The 15,768-nt window shown below is 46.1% G+C and overlaps 1 protein-coding gene across 1 annotated transcript; it reads right to left on the reverse strand.

Moving 5' to 3' along the window:
- Positions 1 to 325: 325 nt before the first annotated feature.
- CFL2 (cofilin 2) lies at positions 326 to 5,942 on the reverse strand. Its single transcript, XM_050975890.1, has 4 exons — positions 5,869 to 5,942; positions 4,150 to 4,457; positions 3,977 to 4,053; positions 326 to 3,885 (listed from the first exon to the last, which is right to left on the reverse strand). Exons 1-4 carry the CDS (start codon positions 5,869 to 5,871, stop codon positions 3,773 to 3,775), a joined length of 501 nt encoding a protein of 166 aa, XP_050831847.1. The 5' UTR covers positions 5,872 to 5,942; the 3' UTR covers positions 326 to 3,772.
- Positions 5,943 to 15,768: the final 9,826 nt, after the last annotated feature.

Genomic DNA, 15,768 nt, shown 5'->3' on the forward strand with positions numbered 1-15,768 from the left:
TTAGAAATTAGTTGCCAGTGTAAACATACATTTTATTATATAAAAGCCACCTAATTTTCTGAATACATGAGCTGGGATCCAATAAAAGAAAAAGGTTATCTAGAACCAGCCCACTAAAAATGTCTTTATATCCATCTCCAGAGCCACCAGTGCTAGCTTTTGCTACAGTTGGATATTGACCTGAATGGGCAGCAGATGAAACCTGTTACAAAAAATCCAGGTATTCCACAAGGTCTTTCACAGTATCTGGGCTGCTCCCACTCCAAAGACAACAAAGTGATTACCGTAGGTGCTGTCTAGCACACAAACAAACTCAACAACTGAAGACATTTAAATTAATTTTATTTATACCAGGTTTTCAAAATCAGAAATATTTCAAAGAAGTTCAATAGACAGGTGCTACATTGATGATCTTTGATCCACCATTAGTGCCGTGTTTTCACTCTACAATCTTTAACTCGCCACCACAAACTAAAGAGGACTTACAGAAGTTTATAAAAAATAGGCAGACATGAAAATTTGGTTTATACTGGAATTGGGATAAGAGAGTAAAGCTTATTATCAAATTGTGGCAATTGCTGTATTCCATCACTTGTTCTGAGGGAATGGTGGAGAAGGAAAAGTCTTCCACCTAGTGAAACACTTTGAGTTTAACGGAGCACACTCAAACTCCGCTTCATCATCTGACTAGGAGTGACTTTTACACTCAAGTCCATATAAGTTTAGGCTTTGCACTTCTAAAATCACCACAAGCATAAACCTCACTTACACACTCTAGTCATGGATTGATTTCCCTTTTCAGAGAAATCAAACCCATCTATCTATACCTCTTCCAGGATTCACCAAATCAAACAAAACTGCTGGCTTTGAAATATTTTTTTAGAAGAAAAATGCCATTTCTGCACAAGCTACTCTCATGAAAAATTTATTTAACATTTCTTTATCAATAAAATAACTGAAGCCAAGATATCCAAAAGTCACGTCTACACAGATACACAGAAGATATTCAACTTGAGAGGATTTTCCTCCGCTTCTCGATCACAATGAGGCCCTCACCATTTTGCATAATGACAGAAAACAACAGCTGACAAACCATTTTGGAACAGATGCCAGCTGTCTCTCATTTGTTTTATAATTCAAACAGTAACAGTTCTGTAGCACTTTATTGGTTTTTGTTTTTTTGTTTTTGTTTTTTTTAAAAGCAAGCCATCTGAATTGGACCTCACATCAGTCAGTCATTCATTTCAAGAACAAACTGAAGGCAGGCTGATCCTTTTGGATCCAAAATTTTAATTTGGTAGGAATCTTACATAAAGACAGTTTGTGCTTCAATTTCATAGCTAGTTGGACTGAGTGAATATACACCTAAGCTACTTAAAAAAAAAAAGAACCTATAATATTCAACTAAGAAGCCACAGACATTTTTCCAGACTGCAGCAGAGACAAACAAGAAATTTAAACACGATACTCCTTAAAAAAAGTTATACTGTCTAAAATGAAAATTCAAATGGTTTATTAAAATTTACCATTTTCAATTTTGGCTTTTTCTAAAGAAACAATTTATTCCTTGTGAAAAATCAGTTAAAAGATAATTTCACTTTACTGAACTGGAGTCAAGTTAAACATAAAGCACAAATATCTTTACATTAAACTGGGCTTTGCATACAACATGAATGATCAGAAATAGACTATTCTGAGGAATAAAAAATTGTGGGTTTTTTTTTTTTCATCTAGACAACATGCATACCATCAGTTATTTCATAATCTTAAAAGGTACCTGAAAGGAGAGTTTTGTAGAACAAAACCAAGACTCATTAATACACTTAGTAAGTCAGTGGTCATCATGCCTTTTTACTTAAATTCTAGTAAAGTTTAGTCTACATAGAACAGCAAACACAATGAAGTGTGCAAGTCATAGGGATAGCCAGAAGCCTGAAATAAAGTCTTAAAGTTCTACAGGACAAGAGAGCCTAAACACAGTACCACTAGGTTACTTAAACTATTGGTGGGGGGAAAAAAGAGAGAAAGTATTTGTATTATTATCTGCTTCCTTGTTGAAAAGGGGCTACGGACTGAACATAAAGAGCCTGCATTTGAAAGCTCCACAGTTCCACTCTACCAACTTTTTAAAATAAGGTAATGATAAAAGAGCATTCCTTCTAGCAGCATGTACAGTTCAGCTGCCAGTGGCTGCCTAACAGCGCTCCTTTATGCATACCAGGAGAATCATGTCCAGTTTTGCCATTTGTGGATAACGATGACAAGATACAAAAGCATGTGTTTGCCATAAATAGCTCTGGCTAACGGAGGATTGCTCACACAGAGCAGATCAAATTCTCTATAAGGAGAGCATTATTTGGCTCCCAGCCAAAACACGTCCCCTATGCAAGCCTCAGTAGTGGCAAACACTTTCCAGTTCTATTTACATAGAAGCTAACAAGTAGAACAGTTCATTTAGGCTAATTCTTGTACTGAGTTGGTCTAACTATAACACTCCAGAAACAAAAACTATTTCCCCACTTCATACTCTGCATGTAGCTGTTACTACACATCACCTTACCCAGAAAGACAGCAAGCTGTAAAAACTCGTGCAAGGTTTTACTCTGGCATGTAGAACTTTAAGAACATTCAGGTACAAAACACACTGCATGGTTAACTACTTCGTATTTTTAAGTTTCTGACACAAGTGTTTCATGAACTAATGGTGTCCAGAAGTGGTAGCTTCTTTACTTTACGGTAAACTAGGAGCAGGTCCTTTATTGAACGGCCAGAACAGAGCCACAAAGTATTGTAAAGCAGTGCCTAAATCAGTATTAAAAACTTGCATTATTCGGTATGAGATTAATGATTGTTTACCTTTACAATACTTTCCACAGAAGTTATTTGAAATATGCTTAAACACTTAAAAACTGTATTTTCCAATGAAAACAAGGCAACGTTCTGTAATAAGCCACAAGTTTTATTGCAACGTGGCCAGTTTTTGATCTCAAAGAACAATGTTCCATTTAAGGCTCTTTTTAATACAGAAATTGCCACCATGACTGATGTTTTACAAAACTTTAGTGTTTCAAGACTCATATGGTAAACAGATAACTTCTACTCCTGTTCAGTAGTGTACATTCAATGGAAAACGAAAGGCATCGTAACAGCTACTTCATTTATAAAGATATGCATGTAACAGGAATGAAACTGAGGTACTACAATAATTTGATGACACAGTTACAGCAACTTAATTGGCATTCCTTGGGGAGGGGGCGGGTCAAACATATTACAAAAAAGTGCTTTAAATGCATAGTGTTGTGTGCTGCCATGTCACAAAAATAGGCTTGTCAAGGCAGGTGAGGTGTATGAATGCACAAGAGCCTCATGGAACTGCAATCAAGTGCAACTGTAAGTAATACTGTAGAGAGTCTACCATCCGACCAGTGGACAATACTTTCAAGGCATTCGATTAGCTTACCCTTTGCTGTCTGCTAGACTATTTACATTAACTATCACATTCATTGAACATGTTGCAAGGAATGCCTGCAACGTCAGTTTTGGCCAAGAGTATGACGTGAAAGCATTCCTTGAATCCTACATAAAACTACCAGGATTAAACAGTCTAATGGCAATCACTGGTAGACTGCTTAACAATGACATCTCCTTCAGGGTGGTGGGGAAGGGGCTTATTTTTTGAGGAGGGGAGGGGATGGGGAGACTAATACTATTCCAATTGAACGAGCTGCAGAAATGGAAGCTCCTTAGATCCAGATGGCACTTGTCTGTCTTTTTATAAGGGTTTTCCTTCAAGTGAAACTACCACGTTGCCTCCCAATTTCTCTCCAAGTGTTGAACGGTCCTTAATATCATCCAAACCATTTACTTGCCACTCATGTTTAATACCTGAAAGACAGATGGACAACAATGTACTTGTGAGAACCTCAACATCTAAACGGCACAGCGGTTTACGAGAAAAACATTTTTAGGTCCGTACCTGTAAATTTCTTTTTAATGGCATCTTTAGAGCTTGCGTAGATCATCTTGCTTTTTAAAGGTGCACTTTCAGGAGCCCTTTAAAGAAAAAAGCCAACAACAAAACAGTTACTAAGTCATCCAGTGGGAGCTCCAGAATATTCAATTTTGACAGCAAGCTTTGCTTTCACACACCAGAATATAAATACCAGGTCTTCTTTCTTAGATTCCTTTGTCTCGTACGTGGCATCGTACAAAGCGTATCGGCAATCATTCAAAGGTAGCAACTTCACAAAGGCTGTATAGGGGTCCTCCACAGTATCACCAATGTCACCAACCAATATCTGCTTTGCCTCCTCTACAATTATTTGTTTTTTGTCATCACTTAAGCAGAAGAGAACAGCTTTCTTTCTTTTTTTAATCTCTTCAGGGGTTGAAGATTTCCTTACTTTCATGTCATTAAAAACCTTTATGACTTCATCGTTCACTGTTACTCCAGAAGCCTGTAAAATGAGATCAAAGGAATACTTTAAACAGCAAAAATTAACACTCACTAGAAGAAGACGATAGCCCACAGTGCTAGATAAAGAAGTCTGCCTGCCCCCATAAGAATAAAAATACTATCCTCAACCTGAACACACTATGAATTCAGTAATATTTGTAGGACTGGAGCAGAGGATACAAAGGAGGCGTGAATTCAGTAGTTTCTTGTTGTAGATCTCAGCATTTTCAGCTGCAGTTCAGGATAGCAGTTTCATACAACCAGTCACACAACTGTACTACTCAAACAGTTTACCTTATCATGCATTTGGCTTATTTGGGGGAGGGGAAGAGGGAGTGATGAGGGGGTAGGAACTGAACATAGGAGAGGAGTTTGTAATTTTCGGTTGGGATAGGAGGGGGTGGGGTTTTGGTGGATAGATTTTTGTTGGCTTTTTTTTTTAGCAGAGCAAACACTACAGCAGCAGCTCACATCCAGCACTGTCATGACTCTCATTTTGTTGCGTGAGGTAAGGCTCTAGAAGCAGCAGAAATGCTTTCTGCATTGTGTCAGCTTCAACACCGCGCCTTAAGAACTCCCGAATTTTACTTCATACTGCTGCGGGAGTATTGTTTGACTGCTCTTCGTTCACATAAAAATACTGATTACAACCCTACAGCTCCCCATAAGGCTCACAAGCCGCTCAAAACAGCAAGGAAACTAAACACTGGCAGGGCAAACGGGGAGCTCCAGGCAAGATGAAATAATTTAGCAAACCCCGCTGCGAGTGAGCAAGCGAGCTCAGCCCATCTGCAGCGCCCTTGCTCTCGGTCCAGCAATTACATCTGCCGAGGCAAGCGCTGCCAGCGCAGGCTGCCCGGGGAGGGAAGGCAGGTGCTCGCAGGGAGCCGCCGGCTTTGTCCCCGGGGGCCGCGGGCCGCTCTCCCCGCTTTGTTCGCGGGGACGGAGGAGCCCCGCCGCCCCGCGCCCTCCGTCCCAGCGCGCCGCCACCCCCGCCCCGGCCCCAGCGCTCCCTGCGGCCGCTCCCAGCCGCCCCTCGGGCCCGGCACCAGGCGGCCGCGGCGGCGGCTCCTCGGGAGGAGTGCGGGACCCCGCTCTCCGCGCCCACCGCCCCTCACCGCACCGTCGGGTACTCGCACGCCCGGGCGGTGCCGCAGGGAGCGCTGCGCCGCCCGGACAGTCCCCAGGCCCCGGCCCCGGCCCCGGCCCCGGCCCCGCCGCCCGCAGCTGCCCCGCGGCCGCTCCCGCGTCCCCTTCCCCCCGCACCCGGCTAAAATTAGACTAAAATGGCCGCCGGAGGCCGCGGGGCCGCGCCGGGCCGGGCCTGCTCTGCTCAGCCTCGCTCGGCTCCGCCGGGCCGCGCCAGCCGCCCGCACCGCCCTCCCCGCCCGTCCGCGCCGCGCCGCCCTTACCATGGCGCCGGGTCCCGGGGCGGCGGCTGCCTGCGGTGCGGGGCTGCTGCACGCAGAGAGCGCTGCGCTGCGCTGCGCTGGGGGCGAGGCGGGCGGGGACTCGGCCGGGCGGGGGATGAGCCGCAGCGGCCGGGGAGGGCCGGTCACATGGGCCGCGCCGCCACCACGTGCTGCCGCTGGGCCGCGCTGGGCCGGCCCCCGCGGGGTAGGGCCCGCAGGCGGCGCGGCCCGCTCTCCCGCCCGGCGGAGGTAGCGTCAACGCCGGCCTGCGGGTGTCTGGCCTGGGCACCGCAGCCCCGGGCGGGCTTTTCAGTGGGCCCCGGCAGCGGCCGGCTGGCTGCGAGGGGGCGAGGCGGCCCGTCGGCTGGGCTCGCAGCACCAGCGTCGGGCCGGGGCACGATGGCGGCGCGGCTGCCCTGAGCCAGGCACCGCTGCCCGCCCTGCCCCGCACCGCCCGGCGCCGCTCTCCTGGCCGAGGCGCTTTCTGCTGCTCTGAAGGGTTTACCCCCTGTCACGGTTCGTGGCCGGGCGCTGCCAGGCTGCCCGCTGCCGCCCCACCACTCGGCACAGACGGCATTGTGCCGCTGTCGTGTGCCACGCCGCCTTGTCCCTGCTCGAAGAGGATTTGTGCTGCTGCCGCGGCTGTGCAGGGAAAGGCCTGGGCACAAAGGGACCCGGCACAAAGAGTGCTGCTGTTTCTGCGGTCTTGGCAGAGCTGCTCAGACAGTGGGACGGGACACAGCACACAGGGCGGAAGGTGCATTAAAAGATGAGAAAATTAGTTACAGACAAACAAGGAAGGACAGCTCTCCCGACAGTGTTTTAGTGTTCTATACTGAGCTGGACAGGGCTTCAGGCACAGGGCAACAAACACAGAGCATTTTATCTCTAGCCAATCCAAGTGGACACGAGGATTCTCAGTCCTGTGTGACTCTGCACCCTGAACTGGTGTGTCTGAAAACCAAGAAATCCTAAACGTTGAGGACCTCAAGGAGCTGTACCTGTGAGTCTCCAGCCTGCGTTGTGACCGGCCAGCTCTCTCCCCCAAACACTTGAACTGCTGCCAATATGGTAGTAGAAACCAACAAGCCTGTGTTTGTTAGCATGTGTGAATGTGTATGAGATTCCTCTATGTGTTTTAGATACATATATATTCGTATATTCATACTGCATTTTGTGAGGATGTGTTGACATTTCTCCTCCCTGTTCTCCATTACTATACATTACCTTGTTGATCAGCTGAGACACTATGTTTCCAATATCCTTTTTGAGTTACACCCAGCCCTCTGGGTATATCCTGCCCTCTGGATGCAGAATTGAAGACTGATTTTCATCATCAATATTCAAAATTTGATCCATCACCCTTGAAATCACTAATCCGGAGCTATATTTACATCTCAGCTCTTTACAGCCACACATTCAGGACTTCCTGCTGCCACTGAGCTCTGTTTGACTCAAGTATTTTTTTTCCAGATGATGGCACTTGGTTACTTTTACTGCCTGTGCAAGTGCCATCAATGTGGGACTCAGGAAGGAGTACCTTTTTTGTATATTTGGCAAGCAGGTGTAGCTGTGCTCATGTGCAGTACATCCTCTGGTGCTACTGACCACAGTTGCTGCCATGGGCTCAGCAAACTTCTTCTAACATGTGCACAAGACCAGGAATCTGCTGTGAGTGCCCTAATCTCATGCCCTTGCTGAGCACCCTCAGCCACCCACATGGGGCCTCTGCGCTGCATATCCCAGGCTCCTAAAATGAAAGGTGTGGAGTTACCAGCTCCAGAGTTGCGTGGCTGGTAGGTGCTCCAGGGATGACAACTGCAAAACTGTGCATGACTCACCCTCGGTTTTTAACACCATGGAAACTGAATAATGAATCAGGAGTGCTTTCTACTCTCTTCATCTCACAAGGTGCATTCTTGAGGTACCCAGGCACTAAGAGCTGCTGCTGCTGCTGCTGCACATCACTGACTGATACTTGGCAGTCACGAGAGTACAGAAGCAGCACAGGCTGAAGGAGGAGTATTTTCTGACTTTACAGAAATCTCTGACACAGAAATGAGTTTGCCAGAATTTGAGAGCATTTCTTAGAGGTGAAAAACAGGTCACAGGTAAACAGAAAGGGGCTTCTCATTTTCAAGGAAATTAATTTTGAACTCCCGGTGACTGCAGTGATCAGAGAAGGAATTTGTGACAGAGCCCAGTGGTGAACTTTGGAGGCCACAGAAATGGCCAGTATCCAGCCAAAAGCAGTAATGACCAAGCAAATCTTATTGCTGAAGCACACTCAGACAAAGCTGGTTCCTCACTTTGGCATCTCACTGCACTCGGGAAGCATCAAGTTTCACTACCCCTATGCCACAAGACCTGCATCCCACCGGGCACCACCGAAATAGCCCAATGATTCAGAGAGCCCAGCAGCAGCAGCACTAAAAGCTTTGTGAATGATACCCAATGTGGAGCACATGCCTCTGAGGAAGCCCTCCAAGGCTCCCTTCACCCTCTGTGGATGGAAGCAATGACTCACCGTGGAGCAGGAGGCACTCTCTGTTTGGATTCAGCTCCTGGGTGCTCATTAGTGAGAAATTATTGTAATCGACTAAGCTGCCTTATGCACTGAAGCTCTTTGGTATCACAGTCCTTTCCTTTAGTAAGCTGTGCTCCTGTTTGTTTTTCTGTCATCCTCGCTGAGCTCAGTGTTAGCACTTCAGCCTCATTTCCCATGGAAGCAAGGCCTCTGCTTGGCCTCCTCAGGCATCCCCTCTCTCCCTTGGACTAGTCCTTGTCTCAGCGACTTTTTAACTTGTTAGCTTGTTTGAGTTAAATCTGATGGAAGAATAGAGGTCACAAAAGTAATTAAGATCCTTAATTAAGTAATTAAATTTCATAAAATAGTCCATTTGAGATAGAAGAAAGTGGGGCTATATGTCTACCAGTCTAATTCAGGAACCTGTTGGTTTCTGCTAGGGGCATTGGAGCTGTTATGGTATAGCCAGATTACCTTCAAGAGGACTGAGCAGAGAGAAAAGAAAAGCAGAGAAACTTGCATAGATGCACCCTGAAATGACAGAGAGTCTTAATACCATTCAGCTCAAAAAATCAACCTGTCAAGGGAGAGAAATCCACAGGAAACTGCATCTGATGAGATCTCTTGCTCAGGACACTTCTTTTTCCCCTTTGCTGTCCTGTGTACCCTACAAAATATCAAGTTTCCCTCTAACAATTCTGTATTTTCAGTGGGAGTGCAAAGAAAGCCAGACAAAGTCAAACTTTTGGTAATGTAAGAGAGTATTAGAGAAAATCTGTAAAATGCTAACACTGAGTTTTTCTCTCTCCTTACATTGCAGATACATTCCTCAAAAAAACAAAACAAAACAAACAAACAAAAAAAAAACCAAAAAAACAAACAAACAAAAACACAAGCAAAAAACCAACAGTAAATATATTTGACTCTTAAGCTGTGGATCCTAGCACGATTTTGCTGCAAATTCGGAAGACTTGCAGTGCCTCCCTGTGAGCTAATTCCAGGAGCCTGAAGCGAGGGGCAGTGTGCGTGTGCTAGAGTAAGGCACGGATCCCCAGCGAGCCCCATCAGGGCAGCTCCAGACTCCACTATCCCTTTTCCACTGGTCACTTCGGCTGGTTTAACCAGCCTCGTCCACCGCTGCGGTCCCAGAATGGCTCTGAGGCTCCGAGCTCTCTGCTGCACCTGGCAGGGCTGGGGCGAGCGAGGCGCTGGCTCCCGGGGAGCCGGTCACGCCCGGTGGGCTCTGCCCGCGGCGGGGCCGGGCGCGCCGAGCCCGTTGCGTCACCTTCACCGGGAGCCGCGGCCGCCCGTGCCAGGACATTCCTGGGCTGAGTCACGGCCCGGCTGCTCCCGCCGCCGCCACCTCGCAGCCCCGGCCTGCCAGCTGCTGCCCCAGGGGTGGGAGCGCTGCCCGCCTTCCCGCCGCCTTGCCCGGCCACCGCCCGGGGCTCCGGGAGCCTTCGCCCGCCGGCTGCGGCGCGGGGATGTGCTGGGAGAGGCGGCGTGCGCGGTGCCCGGGCGGCGAAGCCGGCCTGAGCGCTGTGATGCTTCGCTCGGGTTAAGCAGCCTCTTCCCCTGCCAGGTGGGGAAGGCCCTTTTCAGCCCGTGCTGAGGAAAAGCTCCTTTTCCTCCCCTCGCTTGCAAAGCTCGTCAACCATCCGCGTTCCCTGACGTGCTGACCTGATGGCCGTATGCCAGAAGGGCGGGCAGGAGGCAGCAGGGAGAGGCACCAGCATAAGGCCAGCAGGGATGCTCGAGGAGCAGCAGCCACATGTTTTTCGGGGCAGGGTGGAATTCCCCCTCTCCCGCCGTGCTGGTAACTCACACGTGTTACTGAATCACAACGCCGGGCAGCCACGGGCCTGTCATTGGACAGCAAAAGAGATATTTAATTAAAATGTTATGTCTTGTAATGACATAATGTTAAGGATGGTATTTAAACTCAGGAAAAAAAGGAAATAAAAATTCGTTCTGTGAGAGAAACAATAAAAATAATGGCAGAACAGAAGAAAAAATTCCCCTACAGTTTAAAATACAGGGGAACTTCGCTCAACCTTATTAATAAAAACAGAAGAAAAAAACTACCTTTCCATAATTAGCACAATTTGGCTTTTACAAGAGTTTACACATTTGTAGCACTAGAAGAAATAGCTACTGTTTATCCTGCTAGCCTTTGTAATTCCTGTATACCCTACAAAATGTGTCTCCAACTGCTGCAGTGCCCTTTTGCTACGCACATGCATAAACAGCACTCAGCAATTTTTACAGTTTCCCCATGTCTTACAAAATGAGCAATAGTCCATATGCTGGGAGTCTCCAAGTTTCTGTCCTCAAGCTTAGAAAGTCAAATTCTGCTGTCTCTTATGCTAGGATTTTAGTAGACTTACCACAGCACAGAAGGATAAGGTTTTGGTTCTTCTTAAAATCAGAAGAGAGATAAAAGTGTTGTTTCTTTCCTTACTCTGTATTGTGGCTTAACAGTTGGTTCTTTGCTCACAATATTAAATTAGCTCTCTTCTATTATACATTATATTATGTATTATATTATATTTAGTACCTAAATATAATAAATCTTACACAAAGAAGGAGTAAGGACAGCAGTAGTGTTACTGAAGTGCACGTCTAGAATTCTCTTAGCAGTGAGTTCATCTTGTTTATGTTTCTGAAAACCTGTTGAGCCACAGAGCAGTGACTCCTCTCAGCAGACAAGCATGACAGCTGGAAAGGGTCATTTCTTGAACAGCCTCAGCCTGGTTTGCAGGACAACTGCCAAAAGTTAGGATACAGCTAGCCATGTCAGCAGATGGCACAGTTTAAACTGGTGCACCTCCAGGAAAAAGTGGCAATGGTTTCCAAAAGCTCTTTTCCTTTAGGATAGGTGTGTGCAGACCTTTGATTTGCTGGGGCTAACACATAATGTGTGTAATGATTCAAATTTGTTATGTTCTTTTTTACAGAAGAGCCCCCCCTGAGACAGGCTTCCTGGTAGGACAAGGAATCCTTGTTTTTCTGTGCCTGGACAAGTGCAAAGCTGTACTGTGCACAGATTGTACAGATATTTCAGGCATTAATCCCAAGTCTTCCAGGCTTGGCCTGACTCTGCTACTAACCTTCATTGCTCTGTGCTCCTTTTTCTGCTGGGGTTATGTCATCATGTTAGAATAAGGTCCTCGGAAAATGGACTCTTTCTAATCATGATCAGCACTTCTATGGTGTTGCAGGTCTGATTTAAGGAGACATCTTTTAAATACAAAAAAGAATCACTAGTAAAGGATCAAATACTCTCCAGGAGATAGACAAAGCCATGCCTAAAGTGCAAAGATGGCAGAGAATAGTTCAAACTGCCTGTTAAGACTGGAAGTTGTAAAGGTCAAACAAGAAAGGAGGCCATACTCTTTTGATTCTGGAGTTTTAATAATCTTAAAATTGCTCCAGACACATCTCAGACTCAGTTTGCAGCATTGCATCTGAATGAAAGGAAACTCTGTTTGATGAAGGTTGACCCCAAGGGTTGGTTCTAAGAAACCTCTTAAAAGCAACAACTATGGAAACAAAAGATGCACCGTCTAAACCTATGCAAGCATTTCAAAGCCCCCTCACAAGATACGGTGCTTAAAAAGTTGATAGCGCCTTTTAAAACCACAAAGTTTTTATTTTTCAGACAGCAGTCCAAAAATAGAACTTTAGCTCAGCCTAACATGCTAAATACATAAGTTGAGATCACTTTCTGGTGGTTGAGGATGGGCTTTAGGATGACTGAGGCCCAGGAATATTTATAACTATTGCTGGATCGTGGGGGCCTGTCGGTCAGTGCAGAAGTGTCCTCTGGTGACAGCAGCACTCACGAGCTGTGCCAGGACTGCAGAGTCCAGCATGTGACTGATGGTGGGATCTGCACAGGAATGCTCATGAAAAGCAACTATGAAGCCCCATACTGCCCAGTGTCAAATGCAGAACTGCCATCCAAACCCAAAACATTTTACCATCCTAGCTCCCATTTCTGCCATTTTGAACACAGAATTCACAGCAGCTGAGCCACAGCACTGCCTGTTCTTCGAAGTCCTTTCCTCTCCAAGCTAACTTTATCTGTAGGGTGCTCGAAGGAAAAAAATTGGAAAACACGTAGATTATAATACACATTCTTATAGGACTGTTAACCTAGGAACTATCAATAAAAATCCTAAGTATATTGGTAAGACAAGACTAGCAAATTGACAAAGCTGAAGTTGGACTCTGTGCTATCCTAGCAGAGCAGGGTAATCCTTGTAGAGGATTCCTTCTAACCTTGTTACAGGGAAATTATGGGACAAGCTTGCCATTTTCAGTCCCTCCACATGGCATGGTTAAACCAGGCAGCACAAGCACCAGAATAACTCTAGATCATGAAGCTGTGACACAGTGCTGGTGCAGCAGCTCTATGTTATTCAAATGAAGACCCTTTCTATCGTGGTTCTTTGAAATCAATCTAAGGAAAGAGACGAACAACAGCAGAGAAGACAGACATGAAAGCTGATCTTCCATGGCCATCAGCCAGCATTTTGGAGAGTATGCTGTCATGTAACATCCTTGTAGGAAACTTGGCCCAATCAAACATTTCTCTCATCAAAAGCGAGTGACCTGAACAGCTGGATAAACGTTGTGAGCAAGCAGGGAGGCACAGGCAGAATGCTGGAGCTTTGCTGCCTTCTCCCCCCTCTGGCAAAGGCTGCAGGACATGGTGTGGGCTGAGCACCTCCAGCCTGGCTGGCTGCTGCATACCCAGAGCCGCTCGCAGGGCAGCCGCTGATACAGCCCTGTCTTTGGAGACCCAGGAAACACTTTTTTTTCTTTCTTTCACCCCTAAAAAAATTTAAAGGCTGAGTTGCACCTAAAAAATATATGTTTAAAATTAATTTCATCAGTTTTCCAGGAAAGAAGCACTACAAACCCAGGAACCTGATATATTATGGTAAAGAAACAAACCTAAAGTTTGTCTCAGTGCACTTTTTGGAAAACACATGCAGTCTGTGGCTTTCTGCCCCAAGAACGTTTCAGGTGTATTTCATATGGATGTGCATTTTAATGCACTCCAAGAAATGCCTTCCATTACCTGAAGGGAGCTTACAAGAAAGCTGGAGAGGCTCTTTTTACAAGGGCATGGAGTGACAGGACAAGGGAGAATGGCTTCCCACTACCAGAGAGCAGGTTTAGATTACGTAAGAGGAAGAAATTCTTCACTGTGAGGTTGGTGAGGCACTGGAACAGGTTATCCAGAAAAGTTGTGGCAGTGTTCCCTGGCAGCATTCAAGGCCATGTTAGACAGGCCTCTGAGCATCCTGGTCTAATAGAAGGTGTCTCTGCCCTAGGCAGCAGGGTTGGAACAAGATGATTTTTTGAGTCCCTTCTAACCCAAGCTGTTCTCTAAGTTCTAGGATTCATGAATGATAACCATTGTTTTAATAGTCAGCAACTTAAGGCTGTTTAAAATCCCAAACTTTGCCTAAGTATATGCACATACATCCACAAATACACAAACATTTTTAGGGATGGTGCTACGTCAGCATCCCTATTGGGAAACAAGGTAATCAGTTTACTTACCTGCCTTTATAATTCTTCTGACTTGCAGCACAAGTTATTTTACCTTTTGCATCAGTCTTCATCCAGACACCATCTTCAAACCTGAGTGCCCTGAAATGGGAAGCAATCTTATTGGTGGTAATTGGAGATTCTCTGAAGAGTTTTAACACAGGCCTGATCCTGGACATATACACAATTGAGCACTTCAAAGGCAAGCTTTTAATAGCACTGTCTAAGGAAGCACCAAATAAAGGTAGATGGAGAAGGGCAGGAGGAAGAATACATCACTTGGTAGCAGGCTGAGAAATCTCAGAATATCCCCTTGCAGCAGGCTGGGTAAAGCACCAGGAGCAGCTCTGCAGAGCTAGACTACGTCACTGTTGTGAAGATCAAGGCACTCTAACAGTGCAAGGGAAAGATCTCTTGAAGTTACAACCAAATGCTGTACAAAAAACTTTCCAGGCTGCAGTTGTCTGGACACTGGCAACTTCTTTAGAGTGAGAAGGCTCTTGGAGGGCAGAAATAGTCCTTGCTAGCCTAAAGAAGTGTTATCTAGAATCACTGTGATCAGTTACAACAGAGATCACCAACAGGTAACATGATCAGTGGCAGATATTATTTATTGAATACAAACAGATAAAACTTGGAAGAGACAAGACCGCTGCAGGGTAAGGGTTAACTCAGTGGTTACAGCAATGATTCATAAACCACAAGTGTCATCTCCTAAATCCCAAAGTACCAGATTACCAGTGCAGCACAAACATGGTGCTGGACAGGACTCTGGCATGGTCCTGCTGTCCCCAGAGACCTGCTCCCTGCACATGCCCATGGAAGGCTCTTCACTTCTGCACTGTGACAGATGCAGGGACAGCTGGTTGTGGGGCAGCTATTGACTGCAGTGAGTGCAGTGGAGCTGTTCAGGGTCTGCCTCCCTGTAACTATATATGTACATTCAGGCTGGTTTTCAGCTGCTATGTACTGGTTTTTAATGCCCATATTTGCTAAGATTGTGCTATAATATTTTTTTATTGTCAATACTAACATTTAAGTGCTCAAAACCTCACCCCTCCACAAAAGAGGCATCCAGTAGTGGGTGCTGGGGCACTGGCCCCTGCTCAAACCCCTCACAAAGAAGAGTGCTAGCTCACATCTGTCATGTGGGCTGCCAGACCAAAGCAACACAAGCTTTCCAGCATTGTTACAGGCTTCCACAAATCAGAATTCCAGCAGGTGAATCTGACACTGGATAGGCCAGTCAAGGTCATCACCTGCCTCCTAATACAGGTGAAGGGACTTGATAGAACAAGTCCTAGCTACACTGGTGTTGACACCTGAACAGCCAGTATCAGTTTGACTGCAACCACCACAGAAGGCTACAGCCAGCATTTGAAGTGGCCTTCTCATTGTGACCTCATCCTGCTTGTGTAGGAGGGGCTGCTTCTAGTACCAGCAGTCACTGTAGGGATTGGTCTTCTGCATCTTTGGTAGCCTGTGGTGGCCAGGAGGGGAGCAAGCTGTCTTTGAGGAAATGCTGGAGTTTCCTAGACAAGAGAATCCTTTGGGTTGAGAGCCCAAAGGGACTGGTACCATGGCTACTGAAGGAGTTATGTACAAAAAACCATCAGAAGAAATTGCCTAGGGTAGTTACTCAGCTCTGACATGAATGAAAGGGGCAGAATTTGCACAGCAGGAAAAGCAGCTGGTGTTGCAGTATCCATATACTTGCCAGGGCTAAGATCTGTGAGAGCTACCAAGAAGAGCAACACTTTCACTGTTGTTCTCGTTAAAATGCTTAGAGCACAGATGCTACACTTGAA

Source organism: Serinus canaria, chromosome 5 (genome assembly GCF_022539315.1).
Source record: "Serinus canaria isolate serCan28SL12 chromosome 5, serCan2020, whole genome shotgun sequence".
NCBI classification, from domain to species: Eukaryota; Metazoa; Chordata; class Aves; order Passeriformes; family Fringillidae; genus Serinus; species Serinus canaria.